This window comes from Aspergillus lentulus (genome assembly GCF_001445615.1).
Source record: "Aspergillus lentulus DNA, contig: Alt16, strain: IFM 54703, whole genome shotgun sequence".
Classification (NCBI taxonomy): Eukaryota; Fungi; Ascomycota; class Eurotiomycetes; order Eurotiales; family Aspergillaceae; genus Aspergillus; species Aspergillus lentulus.
The window spans coordinates 3306351-3320154 of record NW_028322113.1 but is presented as its reverse complement, the minus strand read 5'-3'; the positions used below and the strand labels follow the sequence as shown (position 1 = coordinate 3320154).

Here is a 13804-nt window from a genome sequence, read left to right as displayed (position 1 = left end):
TATCACGTGATACACGCGGAATTGCACTGGATGTGAGTGGTACAAACCAATCGATGAATATTTGATTCCCGGATAGTGGAGATGATTTTTGATGGATTGTTTGACTGCAGAGTCGTCACTGCCATCCCGTATCGCCTCTTTGGTGCATGCGCATTTTGATGGCCTGCCTGTTCGCAGCAAGCCTACCATCTACCCGGATGGGTCGAGAGAATGGATCCCCATGTCCGGGATCGTGGTTGTAAAAGGTTAACCATGTGGTGTCTCTGATGGTTGTGGTCACTGGCTAATATTTAAGTAGGAGAGGATACTGTTTCGGAGAAATTAACCTGTGTAGCAGTCACGTATGTATCCGCTTTGGTCTCTATGCATGCTTAGGATGATATTAACTGTCTGATAGTACTGGTGCAAAATGCCTTCCAGCCTCTCAGGTATCCAAAGGCAGAGGCCTTGTGCTACATGACTGGCACGCGGAGGTTCTGGCCCTCCGCTCATTCAACTACTGGCTCCTGTCTGAATGCCACAGCCTGCTAGCCCAGAACCAGCATGCAAGATCGTCAAGCTCAGCTAATACACCAGAAGGAGCATCTTCACCTTTCATCCGCCGGAGGAAACCCACTGAAACGTCCAACACAGCGCAATCAGAACCAGCCCCCGCCTGGCCCCCTTTCGAACTCCAACCCGACATCAAAATCTACATGTACTGCACCTGCGCCCCCTGCGGCGACGCAAGCATGGAGCTCTGCATGGCCGCACAAGACGACCCAAGCCCCTGGGAGGTCATTGCACCGGGACCCGAGCGCACCGAGTCGCCTCGCCCAGGCGCAGGCCCAGAACTCCTAGATGGCCGGGGCTACTTCTCCCGCCTCGGCATCGTGCGGCGCAAGCCGGCGCGCGCGGACGCCGAAGCAACCCTCAGCAAGTCGTGCTCAGACAAGCTCGCGCTGCGGCAGGTGTCGTCGCTCCTATCGTACGAGGCAAGTCTGCTCGTTGCGCCGACTCGGAACGCGTACATCGAGGGTCTGATCCTGCCTGAAGAGGAGATAAGCCGGGTTGGCTTCGAGCGGTGTTTCAGCGCCACGGGGCGGATGAAGACGCTGAATGAGAGGTCCTGGCCGGCGCGTGATGGTAGCGTAGGACAGTACGGATACGGCTTCTATCCCTTTCGGGTTCTCTCTGTTCCGAATGACCTGATCGAGGCGATCTGGCCGTTCCGGAAGCCGAAGCCCACGTCAGCAGAGGCTACGACGCAAGCGCAGACACCGCCGAAGAAGAATAAGCCGGGGAATGTATCGGCCGTATGGGTGGCCGCCCCCTCACTGCCTCATCCGTGCCCCATTGCATCGGAAAACGGCTCCAAATCCTTGCCGGTGCTGCGGGGCTCGAGGACGGGCTTGTACGAAACCATCATCAACGGGGTGAAGCAGGGGAATCGCGCGGCGTCCGTTACGCCTCGGGGTGCTTCTGCGTTGTCGCGCGCGAAGCTCTGGGGCTTGCTGCGCGATATGGTGCGGTCCTCATGCTCGGGGGATTGTACGCTGGAGGTTGTTGATGGGGAAATTGGGTTGCATGCGGGCAATGTCCCAGAAGCGGGGTCGTCTCTGCAGGATACGGCGCTATGTCAATTGATTGCAGCGTCCACGTATGAGCAGTTTAAGAAGACGCCAGTGGCATTGACGCCGTCCGTCAAAGCACGGAAGGATGCCGTTCGAGAGGCTAAGGAGGCCTTGAAAGTATGGATCCGTAATGAAGACGATGAACAATGGGGACTGGACGTTCTCGTTGGTCCTAAAAAGCGCAAGCGCTGAACTGATTCTATAAGTATCATACACAGAACGAACATATGGGTGATAACATGCGAGGGACATTGATCATTTGCAGGGACCGTCGGAGGCCCTTGCAGAAGTATAACCCTTTGAAAACATCGACCCATTATTACAAACTTTTATCCAGCATTATTATGTATTACATCATGACGACAGCCGATAGTCCCAGGGAGAAACGGTCTCGCCATCTGACTCAGCCAGGCAGACAAGTAATCAAAGGTCGAAGGCTGCATCATTAGTAGATGCCAGGGATGATTCTGCTGCGTACCAGAGATGTATAGCGGTCCCAGTCGGCACCATACTTCCGCTTGCACTTCTCCTCATCACGTCTCTCGCGGTGAAGAAGCAGGACACCGAAGTAGATCATGTAAAAGTACGTGAAAACCATTCCCCAGCCGCGAGATTCCGGAGTCTGGACAGCCTGCTTCTGCATCTCACCAGAAGCCGGGTTGATACTCTCAATAATTGCATACCCTGCAACGCCGGTTGGGAGGCAGTAGGACCAAGACATGATCCAGTCGCCAAGGTAGTTGATGTGACGTGCGCAACCCCACCAGCCGGAAATGAGCAGCTTCGAGCCGGTCTTCGTCTCGATATACTTGAGGTGCTTCACGCGGGGGTCATTTGGATCGGTGCGGAAGCGGTTTTTCTGGTTGTTGGCACCACGGAAAATGGAATATCCTGCGGCTGTGACGGCAAACACGATGAGGATCCCACTCAGGCCGAGCTCAGAGGGGTAGACACTGAGGTATCTGGTTTGGAAATTGTAGAGGAACGGAACCCAAACCATGTCGCCGAAGGAGAGCATGAAACCGAAGCCGTCCATGATAACGTCCATGGTCGTCAAAAGAGCTGGTTCCATGTAAAGACCATCAAGGACGTAGAAGGCCTGGAACGCAGTCGTCAAGACGATCGAATCGGTGATGTAGCCGTACGTGCGGTATTGATGGGCGATATTCGACAAATTCAGGATGATCCATCCAAGCAAGCCAGGTCTCATCTCACACCACACCTTGATGTCAATCGTCCGCGCTGTCTCACTCACGAACGGAATGGGTAGCTTGATTCGGGGGTTAAGCTCCCGGCCAATGAAGAAGTCATACAGGACGTTGCCTGTGTGTCCGCCAGGAGCCAGTTGCCGGAGCTCAGGGTTCAATTGACCAGGAGCGGGAACCGAGAAACTTCTGAGGTAAACGAAGATCGCGATGACCGTGCAGATGATCAGGTTCGCAGTGATCACCTGCAGATAGTTATCCCAGAGGAAAGTCCATACCGCGAACTCCGCGCCGTACAAGTACGTGCCCACCGCACAGCCTGACAGGATCAAAACAGCCGACAGGAATGCTGCGAATAATCGTTAGGACATACCGACCGTAAGTGCCAGGGAGCGCGAGAGGTCGTTACCATTGAATTTGTACTTGAGCCTCCCTCCACAAGCCAGCTCGGTACCTTCAACCTCTGTGCCAGGGAGGAACACCTGCATGAGCAGGCTTAGGAAATAATAGCTCAGAACCCACAGGGTAACCTGAGTATCATAGAAAGCTTTGATTCCGTCCTCCGGCCAACCGACCTCCTCTTTCAGCTTATCAATTGACAGTGTCGATGGGTGCAGAAGCGACGGCGCAGGACAACCGGATACATCGTTGCAGAGGAAGGTGAACGCGTAGAGCAGACAGGGAAGGCCGAAGATGATTCCAAAAGCTCCGATACTTTGAAAAACAGCTTATTAGCTTGACAAGTTTATGATCTTGCAATGGTTGCGACAACGTACGGGCCTTGAAACTCATAACCGCGTTTCTCTGGAACGGGTTGAATTGGAACCTTTGCCTTCTCTGATTTCTTTGACGCCATTGTCCACGTCGTCTCACGTCAAGAGCAGGTTGAAAACAAGCAATTGGTCCTCTGTGTCGCAGAGACGATCCAGGGGGGCTTGAGGTTTAAATAAAATTTCAGGACAACCCCAGATAGGGCGGATCAGCGATCGGACGCAGCCCACCGTACCGATCATCGACGTATGAGGCCGGATAAGCAGAAGCCGATAGCTGCCTTCAATGTCTTGGCGCTTGAGACGATACTATTCGTAGAATTGACTAACTGCAGCGCAATCCCGAGAATAATAACGCATAAAATGATTCTGAGACCTAGGCAACCTAGTTTCACGGTCTAAGCCTTAACAAAGGCGGGATGGAATGGCTTATGGGAGCTTCTCCGCACGTGGAGATTGGAGAATTGCGACCGAAATGCCATTTGGCCCGTATTACGCATCTTCATTGCGATTCAACCTCTCGTGTCTCTCTTTCATCCTCTTTTAGCTCGTCTTTTCTCTTTTCTATTGTCGGTTTCGGACACGCTCCTTTTTACAATTCCTCTATCCTTGTTGTCGCATCGGTCCACCAAGATACCGCTTGTTTTCCGTCCCACGGGGATTGACTCCTCAAGATGAAGTCGCTGGCTGGCTCATTCCTAGGACTCCTTTTCCTTTTATCAGCTCCTGTTACATCAGTATACGCTGCCTCTGAACCTACGGGCAAGAAAGACGGACTCTCTCCCTGTGTTGCACGCTCTCCGTCTACCGGCCTCTATTACGATCTGAATGCGATCTCGGTATCTCGTCCGGATCCCTCGGACAGCAAGAAAAGCAGCAAGAACGCGCCGAAAGAAAGCTGGCACGCCAAGGGCCATGACTACCATGCCAATTTTACACTCAATATCTGTGCTCCTGTCATCGAAGACATAAAGGATGTGGTGGGGGTAGAGCGCGACAGGTGGAAGAATATCAGCGCCTATTACGAGAAGGAGGGGAAGATATACTCCATTGGGTAGGTTTGATGAACATACAGTGCGATGTGCGATGTGTCGGCTGATCGTATTGTACAGAGAACAAGCCGCGCAACCATTCTTCCGCGGCCGCAAGCTTGTGTTGAATTACACTAATGGCTCACCTTGTCCTGGCGAGCGGATCGGACATAGTTCGCGGAATAAGTCGACGATCATGTCCTTTCTGTGCGATCGTGATGTTCTTTCCCACCAGGCCATTGCGTCTTTCGTCGGCACCATGGATCAGTGCACATACTTCTTTGAGGTTCGAAGCTCGGCCGCTTGTGGCAGCATCGGTCACGCCAACGGTGAAGGCCTGGGGCCGGCGGGTGTTTTCGGCGTGATGTAAGTCTATGTCATTTTCGCTTTGCCAGACAGAATACTAATACTGCCGATCCTTAGTGCCCTGATTGCTGTCGCCGCGTACTTGGTTGGTGGTTGTGCCTATCAGCGAACAGTCATGCACCAGAGAGGTTGGAGACAATGTCCAAACTATAGTCTGTGGGCGGGCATCTTTGATTTTGTAAAAGTGAGTGTCTTGGCTTTGATACCTTTCCGGTCATCTCGCATTCGATCTAGACGTGGCGTCCCGAGTCCCTATAAGGAGTTTGGTAGTCCGAGGTTGCCCATTTCCCGGGCGGATTGACCTCTGCTTTGGCTGGTCTGAGACTCGGGTGCAGTGAGAAGGCCGATGCACTCTTTTCCATTTCCATACCTTCTTTCAATAATTTCCTACTTCATCTGAGTCAAGCATGTGTCTTGGTTTTGTCAATCCCATAGTTTATATAGATCTATCTCTATGCATTGTGGCATCACTCCATGTCATTACTGATCAGTTCCTTTTGCAACCGCTATCCTTCTTGAAAATAAGCTGACCTATCACCTCACTCTCCCATATAGGACATGTTCGTCATCCTCTTCTCCTCCCTGGGCCGTCTATTCCGCGTCAGGCGTTCCCCTACGCTCGGTCATGGCCGCGCAAATGGTTCAAGCGGCGGTTTCATCGGGGCGATCGGCGGCCGTCGAGGACGCGACAACTATGCCTCCGACGTCGACGCGGAAAACCGTCTCATAGACCAATTGGACGAGACCTGGGATGATTGATGAACGAGATGTTGCTCTGTTTCCTTGAGATTTATGATGTTGGTCGATATATTTCTTACCTGCCTCCTGTCGTACAATATGAGCATGTCCTAAAATCTGGTTATGACGGTTTCTGTTGCTGCTTGTCGTTAAGACCTCTTGTATTGGAAGATTCGGCTTGTGCCATGACGAGTCTGGTAGATGCTGCCGTTGTTTGTTTCAGTATATATCTTTCGCAGCTTGGTATATAACCATCCATCGGTGTGCGTATAACTAGCAGGCTGCTGTTGCGTCATTGTATAACAGAGAACAATGGGATGGCCTCTTTAACACCATTCGACTCATTTCGCATGCACATCTTTTGGTTAGGAGCTGGATCTCGCATCAATATGCCGGAAAAGCCAGGATGAGGCGCTGCTGCAGAAGGCCTTGTTGACCAGGCGCAGAGAGGCTAAGACTTGTCGGCTTCTAGAGACGGAGTAACGGCTAGCATTTTCTGTCAGATGCAAGAGTCCGTAGTATACGTTCCTCCAAACATAACATATAATATGTCAGAAGCATTTGAAACGTCGAGCACAAGATAACACAAAGGTAGGTCTTACATGATCATATATCTCCATAGGAATTTGCATTTTGATTGTGCCCCTTCTAAACACTGAGCGACTTCTGGGTTTGTGTTAGGAGGTTGTTCTACATGGAATCTGCTGTTGCTACTAGTTACGACTAATGAGAGGAGAAGTTGTTCTAATGCAGCGCGTCGAAGTCCCTTAAAGCCTCCAGGAAAATTATCCGAGACTTTCCCTAATACAGTACGGCACCTAGCAGGGGTCTGGATAAGAGAGAATCGCAGAGCATAGATGCCTCTTTGAGCGGAGTGATCTCTTGAAGCAATTGGGCGTTATAGCAAAGCGAGCGCAAGCTAGCTTGTAGGTAATCTTTCCAACAGTAATAGTTCATAAACTAGCTAATGACCAGAATACCAACAACTAGCATCATTGGTCTAGTGGTAGAATTCGTCGTTGCCATCGACGAGGCCCGTGTTCGATTCACGGATGATGCAAGTCATATTTCTTTTTGCATTCCTACATACCACCACAATCGCAACATCTGATTGTCTATCCAAAGACAGAGCCACCTCATCAAGACCTTGCCATTATTTTTCGCATTGGATCATGTTTGGTCCAAAACCGTCCGTTTCGAACAGCCGCTGCTTGCGATACTCCGTCAACATGTCTGACACCCTTACCTACAAATGTGGTCTGTAAGTGGTCAAAAAACTGGTAGCTTCTCTTTGATTGAGCGTGTCATCCTTAGTGCAGGGGCCATGCTAATCTTCTCTGTATCGTTTCAAATTGACCAAATGCCCGAAGGCAATCGGGAAGACATTAGAATGAACAATAAGGGAACTCCCGGTGGCATGATTGGTCGGTAGGCGGGTCAGCGTGGCAATGAGGTTAGACGACAGAGACAAAGAAAGTAATGTATCAATATATAGCAGGGATATACAACTTAGTTACACAAAACAGTTCAGCATACAGAGAACATAGAAGTCGTGAACTCCCCATCCTTTTCCTAGACACCAAATTCGCCCAACCTGAGCCGCTCGCAAAGAGAAAAATAAAGGAAACGGTAGCAATACTCATCACCGATGGGACCCTTGATTCATTCCCGTCATTCCCAGATCATACCCTCCCAGTGGTATGCCAGTACTGCCAAATGCGGACAAGTCTGCAGTGGCATTTTCGCTACCGGGAACGGAAGCCGTAGGGTTGGGATCAAGGCCAACACCTGCACCGACAGGGTCGAGATTGAAAGGTAAAAACCAGGCGCTCGGTTGATAGTACTCTCCGGTGCCCGACGGGGCGTTGGGGTCCATGTGGCCGGTGAAGAGCGCAGCAGAAGTGTCCTGGCTTGTATGGGGGACTGCCCCACCAGGGGTGGAAATTCCTGGGGTATCAACAGTAGCAAAAGCGGCAGAGGGAGGGTCAATCCCTGCAAAGGACCCATAGACAAACTGCCGATCCAACTGCGGCAGTTGATCCTGGGGAATGCTGAAGTCGAATCCGGTTGGCCCTAAGGATGTTGTTCGGCCCTGTTGATCGTACATTGTCGGATGCGGGAAGCCCGTGCCAGATGTGCCTAACATCCCAGGAGCATTGTTCATGTTCACGTCGACCACCGGTTGCGGAGGGATTGCCTGGTCTGGAGGGGCAATACTCTTGCTGTCTCTTCTTGGATGTGGCCGACGGGGAGTGCTGTGCTGTGGCACGGATGGAGATAGGCTTGCGAAGAAGTCTTCCACGCTTTGGAGCTCGGGCTTTTGGCCCATCACCCCCTCATCGGCACGATCTTTTTGCCTGGCGTCAGGATCTTCCCAGTGAAGTCTTGAAACACCATGAGGATATTTATCGAACCAGTCGCCGTACTGGAACATGGGGGTGAGCTGATCGCCGTTCTGGGTGACGACGGTCCCCTTGATAGCCGCATCTGCGAACTGCCGATAACGATCTTTGGCACTCTCAACCATGTAGTGAAACATCCCCCAATACTTCTTCATTTTATTGAGGTACCGATAGGTGTGCCGCAAGTTTTCTTTCGACCGAGCTTCCAATTGTGCGTTCTTCGAGAAGATGCCCCAAATGTGCACCGTACTCGCCGAGTAAGCAGAATATCCCGCAAACGGCGCCGTAAGAGGATAGGCCGACGCGCGGTCTATTAATACGGAAATGTGGTGTGCTGCCTCGACAGCGGCGCGCCCAGCGTTACTGAGGAACGCTTTGGGCATATCCTTGGGAGGCCGCCCTCCAGGAGAAAGCGGAATGGCGAATTGATTCAAAAATAACATGTTCTGGTGAATAATGATATGGAGATAGAGGAACTGGTTGGCGATCTTGTCCGCAGCGTGGACCTGTAAATTTTCAAATGTGAACGCCAAATGACTGGGCAGGGTGGCAGAGAAGTCCTCGATTTGCCGTTTTAATTTCATATAACCCGATTCGGGCGACCATAGAGGATGCGGGTCCTTTCTCTTCCCACCAAGATTGAGATAATCGACTATGCGACCCCATATCACCACAGCTCGAATGATATAGGCTGACACGCCCATGTTATCCTTGGCATTGGACAATTGACCGACATCATCCGGAACGGGGTTTGGAATGTTCCCTTCCAGGTCCTCCGTTGGCCCCGGTATCTCCAATTGAAATGAAGACTCCTTGATAGGAAGCTGGATCTGCAGAAACTTCTCGTTTCCAATAGGTGGACGCTGACTACCAGACGAGTTGTAGCGATCCATCAAGTAACATGCCCACATCGTACGTCTCCTGATCTCCCGATCCGTAAAGCTCAGCTGTGCCCCATTGCCTGAACCTTGATTCAGTAGAGGATCATAGTCTAACTCCCTGTGAAGCTGTAAAGCGTAAGCCATGCGGAGTGCCTGACCACCAAAAGACCAGCTCCGCCCACCATGGCAGGTTCCGAACTCGTGAAGGCCCAATAGTAGAAAAACAGTCAGAATGGTTATACTCGGTTCATCATGTCGGCTCAACGCGATGGCAGCGGCGGGATTTGCCCAATTCTCGCCACGGAGGAAAGGTGGATCTGAGCTAAGCTGCGGGTGTGTCGAAAATCGTGCCGAAACAGCACAAACGGCCAGGATCAGTACGGGCGGAACTGTCCTCGCTTTCAGTCGCCGCATGAAGCTGGGCTTATGAAGTAGGAGGTATGACTGCCCGTATACACAATCGAAGAAGACCTCCGCCAGATGTTCCTGAATCTCCAGTGACGGTAGAAACTCGGCGCCTTCTGTCGAAAGACCCATTGCATCGTTGCCCTTGCCCTCGCGGCGCATGGGAAATGTGTCTTGTGGTGGTCTCCGATCCTCATGCGCCCATTCTTCCATTTCCGCCGCAAAAGCTTCGTCCGCCGATCGCTTCTTTTGTGTTTTGGATGCCTGACCCGGTTGGGGCGGTCGGACAACTGACCTACCGATTGCGGCCATATCCCGGGGCTCGTCTTTCGGAATAGTCTTGATAACTCTATCCTCCATGCGCTTCAACCGCTTATCCAGCATCGCCATGTAATCCGTCCGAGGAGCCGCCTTCCTCGTGGTAACCTTGTAGACACATGGAATTCGAGAGCGAGAGCAATGCTTGCATGCGGGCTTCTCCCCCGAGCACCGGATCTTCTTCCTTCGACACGCAATGCACGCCAAGGGTAGACGTTTCCGCTCCTTTCCAGCCTTGGTTTTCATCTCGCTCCATGGAGGCTTCCCGTCAGGGCCGTTTTCGTTGACATTATGGGCATCGTCGCGCTGGGTAGCATGAGCTCCGTCCTGTGCAGTTGTTGGGTCTCCTGCCGTCTGGACGCTCCCTGCATCTCGCGAGCTGGCCCGACTTTGGGTGTCGAAATCCTCCGGAATCGCGCTGTCCTCGTGGGGCAAAGTCGGGCCAGCAGAAGAGACCATGGGAGACTCCATGGAGTCGGGTGGGATCATGACGGGTGATGTAGCCCCAGCAGCAAGGCTCGGGACATTGTTTGTGTAGGTAGCAGCGAGAGCAATGAGGCCAGCCGAAGGATAGTGGTAGCTTTCTGGAGAGATTCCTTGGAATTGGATGGGATTGCGGGATAGGCGGTAGATGCTGGTGGGTATGGGGAAGGGCCGGGCTTGGCATCTGGCCGCTTCCGATTATTAATCAGATTGATACCCTCGAAAGAACAGCTCTTGATACTACTGGGTATAGAATGAATGATACTGATGAATGAAATGAACAGGAGCAGCGAGAGAGTTGTCCCTGCTCCCAGGAAGTGATTCTGGAAACTATACGTTCGCAGCTGGGCCGCTCTGGGGCAATCCAAACCGCAACAAGTAACCGCTAATCGGACGGACCTAAAAAGGGCTTACTAGACATGGATGTCGTCTACTGAGATACACCATGGTGGAGCCTAATATCAATGGGCATTCTTCTCATACTATACCATATGTGACACCCGATATGAATCATATGACACCTCCACAGATAGGCGGAGTCCCTAAGTTCTACAATATAGCCTGAATAGAGCCGGGATGGTCTCTGAAGCAACAGCTCCACCTTTCGACCCCTATTGTATGTACCGTCCTCGAAGTCTCAACTGAAGCCAGCGGCTGCTACGGGTCATGTATCGAACGTCAATCCTATAGAGCGTTGGGTCTCACGACTTCGTTCGCGAGGCGGGTACGGAAGTCTCAAGAGCGGCCAAGATCTCCTTCCCCAAGGTATATATATTATAGCTAGGAAAAGCAATCCAGAGTCCACTGTCTGCTATTAGAACCGGTACAAGACGGAGAATTAGGGACCAGACTTACTTAGGAATGACCCACAGAGTAATCAATGTGAAAGCATCATTGTGTCCAATGTTGGCAAATCCGGAGAAAGCCTCGTTGAGCCCTGATATCTCATTAGCTGGTTATAGACTGACGGACACCATTCAACTCACAGTAAAGGACCGTTTTACTCAAAGTCATGATGGAGGCGCTGAAGGCTACCAGGAGCGCCGTCGCTCCAGTGCGCCCAGACACGACTTTGTCGCCCTTCAACATCCACAACAAACCCTTGCGAGTCTTGCGCTGTTTTCCACGTCCGCCTGTAGTTTTTGTCGCTCCATATTTATAGATGATGAAGAGGTAGTACAGATAAGCCGCAGATTCCACAAGGTTCAATATGGTCTGCGCGACGGTAAAGCCATTCCGAGCGTTGAACGCCGGCCAGCCATAGATATAGTCGATTGTCCCATAGAGTGCGTACGGGGTCCAGACAGGCGAATGCAGCTTGTGACCTGGCATGGAATGCGGTCGCAACAACACGTAACCTGAATCCCATAGGACCAAGGGAATTGAGACCAGAAGCCACAAGGTCACCGCCGTTGATGGGGTGTGCACCCATCGTCTAGTGACAGTTCCGTTGACTGACGGTCCCGGGGATTTCGACCGGGACCTGGCACGCGATGGCGATGGGAAATCGCGGGGATGATGTCTAGTAGAAACCATATCTGTCGCAGTTGTCTAGGAGGGTGTATGGTAGCACATACAGGAATCGCTTTGGTTCGTGTGATTAGTATTCAAAGTTGTTGTTAATGATTTCTTAAGAAGCGAGAAGTACTATAGTCCAGAAGGATGTCGCGACGCGAGGAATGCGGAGTTTTGTGGCATGGGCCGCATGGCGATGGGCCGACTGACGGGTGGTGACGTCGTGAAGACGACTGTGTCTGGGTGCGTAGGAAGTTCCCACTGAATTGCAGGTTGCCATAAGGCATTACGCATTATGATACCATGATATCTCAGTGCTGTCAACGAACGCATCAGGTATAATGATTCAAGCTTCCCTATGGTATTTAGCAGACTAAAAGAAGAAAGTCAGTAGTTAGTTCAATAGTCGCAGTTTGGTCAGCCTAGATTTATTGGCGGGTTACGACCGCGTCCTCTCCGAATGAAGACTGAGAACTGTCATAGAAGACCGGACTCGTTGTCAAGACAAGCAATGGCAGAGATGCCCTGATGATTTATCTATCTAGATAGATATATCTTATTCTTGCCCGATGTTTCAGGCGTGCACTGGGGGCTAACAGATCCGTCTTGACGGCGATCATAGTGGATCCAACAAGCGACGATCACGTGCACCAGTCCCGCCCACTGATTGATGGACCCGATCCAGATCCCCCAACACAAGATAAACCGGTTGATCCTCCTAATCATCCATCTGCAGTGGAGGCTATGTCTCCGGTTGGATTGCACCGGTTTTCGCTGCCGACAATACTTCAGAGGCTTTGAACTATATGCGACTCATCTGCCATTAGCAATTACAGGATATTGGCGTGTACTTTGATGATCTACCACTGCTGATTGAGGCAGGATGAATCACGAAAGCGACCAAAAGGTTGGAGCCCTGGAGAAAGCGACTTGCACTCAATCGCATTCTGTTAGACTAATGACAGGGCAGAAGGTCGACAAGCTCGCTCGCATCCGAGAGAACCAACGAAGGAGCAGAGCAAGGAAGCAGGAGCATATTCGCGACTTAGAGCAGAAGCTAGCCTGTCTGCAAGAACAAGCACACAAGAAAGATGTCGAGCACAGATTGGCCGCACAACGACTCGAAATGGAGAATAGAAAGTTGAGGTACCTGCTATCTTACTCAGGGATACCGCCTCAAACGGTCGAGGAATATCTGCGGAACGGTGATGATCCCGCCGTGACCCAGAAAGTCGCGATCCCGGCTCTTCGACGGTCTGAGTTTCAATCGGAAAACTTGCGTCAGGAGACGAAGTGTTCGCGTCCATGTGGAGGCAAATCATCCAATACTGTCGGTGAATTTCAAAGCGGCGATGGTGGTCTCGAGATTCAGAAAGTTGCGATACCGGCCTCTCGACTACCTGAGATCCAGCCCGAAGATCGATGCCGGGAGCAAAAATGCTCGCGCTCATGCCCAAGCAGGCCACCTCAGAAAGTTCAGGAGAAACCGCGGTCTACCTTCGATCCTCTTATGACCGAGAAAGTTGTATTACCACCTCTTCAACGGCCAGATATCCAGCATGAAGCTCCTTGCCAGGAGACAAAGCCTTTCCTCCCTTGCTCATCGTCGTCGGATAGGTCAGAAAGGGACGCCAGCCCTGCCGCAGTGCAAAATCAACTTCCCGCTAAAAATGAGCTATCAGACACGCCCGATCCGTCAGGAAAATCTACTTCTCAAGAGTCTCAGGACCCATCAGAACACCCCAGACTGCCTCCACTCTGTGACTGCGCACCTGGAGGCAACGAAGCAGAACGCTTTCCTAACAATGGGGACGCCCTCAATACGACTCTCTGTGCAATAGCGGATGAACTGATCCAACAATACAACACTCGCGGCATGGACATCACGGAAATTCGCAAGAGGCTATGGGCGGGCTTCTCCAAAGGCCTTACAACAGAAGAAGGATGTAGGGTGCAGAATCAGATATTGTTTCAGGTTCTGGACGAAATTAGCAACCACTGACGGGCTTGCTTACTATTATTATCCGTTATCGAGGCATTATCGCATTATGTACAAGTGCATGTGTCAAAATTTCTC

General features: G+C 51.5%; 5 protein-coding genes and 1 non-coding gene across 6 annotated transcripts; 4 read left to right on the top strand and 2 right to left on the bottom strand.

Moving 5' to 3' along the window:
- Positions 1–91: 91 nt before the first annotated feature.
- On the top strand, positions 92–1805 carry ALT_8543 (tRNA-specific adenosine deaminase; the record flags this gene model as incomplete). Its single annotated transcript, XM_033557096.2, has 3 exons — positions 92–245; positions 299–341; positions 398–1805. The coding sequence occupies 3 exons, from the start codon at positions 92–94 to the stop codon at positions 1803–1805; spliced, it is 1605 nt and encodes a 534-aa protein (XP_033412987.2).
- Positions 1806–2058: 253 nt separating this feature from the next.
- erg24B (delta(14)-sterol reductase) lies at positions 2059–3674 on the bottom strand (the record flags this gene model as incomplete). Its single annotated transcript, XM_089600436.1, has 3 exons — positions 2059–3137; positions 3192–3532; positions 3595–3674. 3 exons carry the CDS (start codon positions 3672–3674, stop codon positions 2059–2061), a joined length of 1500 nt encoding a protein of 499 aa, XP_089455329.1.
- A 588-nt stretch (positions 3675–4262) lies between these two features.
- ALT_8541 (putative mannose 6-phosphate receptor-like protein C530.09c) lies at positions 4263–5744 on the top strand (the record flags this gene model as incomplete). The annotated part of the gene is made up of 4 exons (XM_033557094.2): positions 4263–4642; positions 4701–4985; positions 5043–5169; positions 5541–5744. 4 exons carry the CDS (start codon positions 4263–4265, stop codon positions 5742–5744), a joined length of 996 nt encoding a protein of 331 aa, XP_033412985.2.
- A 968-nt stretch (positions 5745–6712) lies between these two features.
- ALT_t172 lies at positions 6713–6783 on the top strand. Its single transcript has one exon. It is a non-coding gene; the product is annotated as a tRNA-Gly (tRNA).
- A 582-nt stretch (positions 6784–7365) lies between these two features.
- Positions 7366–11748, bottom strand: ALT_8540 (putative C6 transcription factor; the record flags this gene model as incomplete). Its single annotated transcript, XM_089600435.1, has 3 exons — positions 7366–10396; positions 11068–11149; positions 11199–11748. The coding sequence occupies 3 exons, from the start codon at positions 11746–11748 to the stop codon at positions 7366–7368; spliced, it is 3663 nt and encodes a 1220-aa protein (XP_089455328.1).
- An 862-nt stretch (positions 11749–12610) lies between these two features.
- Positions 12611–13729, top strand: ALT_8539 (bZIP transcription factor; the record flags this gene model as incomplete). The annotated part of the gene is made up of 1 exon (XM_033557091.1): positions 12611–13729. One exon carries the CDS (start codon positions 12611–12613, stop codon positions 13727–13729), a length of 1119 nt encoding a protein of 372 aa, XP_033412982.1.
- Positions 13730–13804: the final 75 nt, after the last annotated feature.